The sequence below is a fragment of the Pundamilia nyererei genome, unplaced genomic scaffold (assembly GCF_000239375.1).
Source record: "Pundamilia nyererei isolate P.nyererei 1_Seehausen unplaced genomic scaffold, PunNye1.0 scaffold00577, whole genome shotgun sequence".
Classification (NCBI taxonomy): Eukaryota; Metazoa; Chordata; class Actinopteri; order Cichliformes; family Cichlidae; genus Pundamilia; species Pundamilia nyererei.
The window spans coordinates 59263-61719 of NW_005187978.1; the positions used below are offsets into that span (position 1 = coordinate 59263).

The following is a 2457-nucleotide window of genomic DNA, read 5'->3' on the forward strand; positions in this document are numbered from 1 at the left end:
GGGGGGAGTTATGTCTTCAAGCAGGCTGCAAGCAAATGGACACAGAGGTGCTCAGGAGCTGGAAGTATTTTTTGTTTCTGTTATACATAACAGCAAGCAAGGTTTATGTAAGTTTATGTAACTTTGCTTGTAAAGTTTCTTCTAGATGAATACCTCCCTACCACAGACAGTTTGCGGTATATTCCACAACTGCATTTCTCGAAGCCCTAAATCACAACTGAACTGCTTTTATCAGCTTGCCATCTTCATATGAGTTTGTTTTTCATCATCATTCATTTAGAGTCCTTAGAACAGGAATGCAAAATATTTTTAAAAAAGAAAGAATTTGAAACACGTGACCTGACAATTAGATTCATATTTTAAGTCCATTGTTAACAGAAGAATGAAAAATATCTTAGTGGAAACCTACCTGTTACTATGATGGTGACAGCATCGAAGCACTCGCCTGCTGCAGACTCACACCAGTAAACTCCAGTGTCTGCTGGGTAAAGGTCACTGATGTTGCAGTGAGATTCATCTATTCCATTTGAGGATGAGGGACATGTTGTGTTTATGTATAAGGACGTGTTCCTCTTAATACGCCACACTGAGGAGTTGTCCTGCTGCCCACAGCTCATGGAGACGGACTCATACTGGAAGAACTGGGATCTGTTGGGAATGATTCTTAGAGAAGCTGCACAAAACAGATAAATGATGGAAAGCTCAGATTTTTAATTAAACATGTTACACATGCACAAATATATTTAGGTTATTAGTGGAAACATTCTTATTTACTGACACAAAGGCATACTTTGCAGGAATGATAATTTATGAGTATTTTCATACTATTGTCCATGTCTATGAAGTTGAAAATAAAGTGCCTAAACCATACATTAACCCTTTAAGACCTACCATAGAACCAAGTCCGCCAGAGCTTATATTATATTTTTACATGGTGTGGTGCCATTTTTGGGAGCATTTCAAGTTGCTATACATCAATGCTACCATTATAGCCCAAATTTTAATAATGTGTCTGCATTAAGTGCATAGTAATTACATAAATTGCAAAAAAAAGTGCAATAAACTGCAAAAAAATTGAAAATCGTTTTTGCTTTTTTAACATATATTTGTAGTTAGAGAAATTTAAGAGGCTTATCCCTCAAAACTGTAAATACAAAAAAGTTGCACAAACTAGTTTCCTACCACAGGAAATTTATTTTGAGTGTCTTCATAGTTTTATTTTTGAAATACACCAATTTTTATATACTGCAGGAAAAACGAAAATAAATATTGTAGTGCAAATTTGCAAAAAAGCAGCATATGCATCAAAATAAACTATTTCCAGCAGTGCAATATGAGTCCTAAGCATCCCAGAAACGACACAGAAAGTCATAAAGTCAAACATAAGTTTTAAAAACACCAGTACAGGCTCATGAGGCCCTGATGATAAACAAACTACATTTCCACAACAATGACGTCACTTCCGCTTTTGGGCAGGTAATGGCGGACATGCGAAAGTTCGCTCTGACGTCTATTCCACCGTAGGAAGTGTTACAAACAGCTGATCGGATCGGCAAAGCGTGTTTCTGGAATATTATGTTTTTGTTCCTGGAAGCGCTTTTTATGCAGTTTTTGCAAAGCTTTATGTGGAAGGAAACCGTGACCTAGGACAAGCTGATGGCACAAGATGTAAGTACAACTCCTCCGGTTTCATATGCAAAAAAAATTACTGCGCTAGCTTACGTGGTTGCAGAGCTACCGGGATTTAAAAATAGTTACGCAAAACAGAGCGTGCCAGCTCTGACCGGTTTTAAAGGGTTAAATCAAAGGTTGCTACAATGAATAAAGTTGGTCTAATTTAGCCTTTAAGACTTTAAACATCCTTGAACTAAAGTTGAATATTTTCTCAAAACACACCAGAAAAAAATAAATAAAAACTAGTAAACTTTAAACATCAAAATTCAAATATTTGCTACTTCTGCTAAATCGTGTCACATTGCCTCCAGTTGTGAGAGCAGATGTGAAAGTGAACTGTAAAAGAAACCACTTCCTCATCACAGCTCGGACTAAATTTTGACGTTATTTGAATTTTATTGTCTTTATGGAGCACAAATTAAACACATTAGTCAGCCGCTAAAGTGGATTTCAGACGGCACTCACATATAAATACAGTACTCACCAACAATAGCACAAAGTGTGATGACCTCCATGATACTTGACTGCTGATATACTCACTGGCTCAATGGTGGCCTGAGAAGGTTAAGTCACACCTCTGTCACAGAGGCCACAGCTTCCTGCTGGTGTGGATACGTAAAGCATCACATCTCACAGTCAGGGGTTGTGGCTCCACCTTATTTACTTCAAATCAACCACCTTCACCTAAACAAGTACAAAAGCCTAACCCTTTGTGTGTATCACATTAAATGTGTAACAATTAAGATGTACAGTGGGGCAAAAAAGTATTTAGTCAGCCACCGA

General features: G+C 37.4%; 1 protein-coding gene across 1 annotated transcript in view; it reads right to left on the bottom strand.

The window, feature by feature from the left end:
• LOC102214321 (sialoadhesin-like) overlaps positions 1-2237 on the bottom strand; it is a 4328-nt gene extending 2091 nt beyond the window's left edge. Inside the window, exons 1-2 of the mRNA XM_005754512.1 lie at positions 2159-2237; positions 410-673 (exon numbers count right to left, since the gene is read on the bottom strand). Coding sequence (XP_005754569.1) covers positions 410-673; positions 2159-2189 — 295 coding nt within the window. The 5' untranslated portion in view covers positions 2190-2237. The remainder of the gene's footprint in view (positions 1-409; positions 674-2158) is intronic.
• Between the last annotated feature and the right edge of the window lie 220 nt (positions 2238-2457).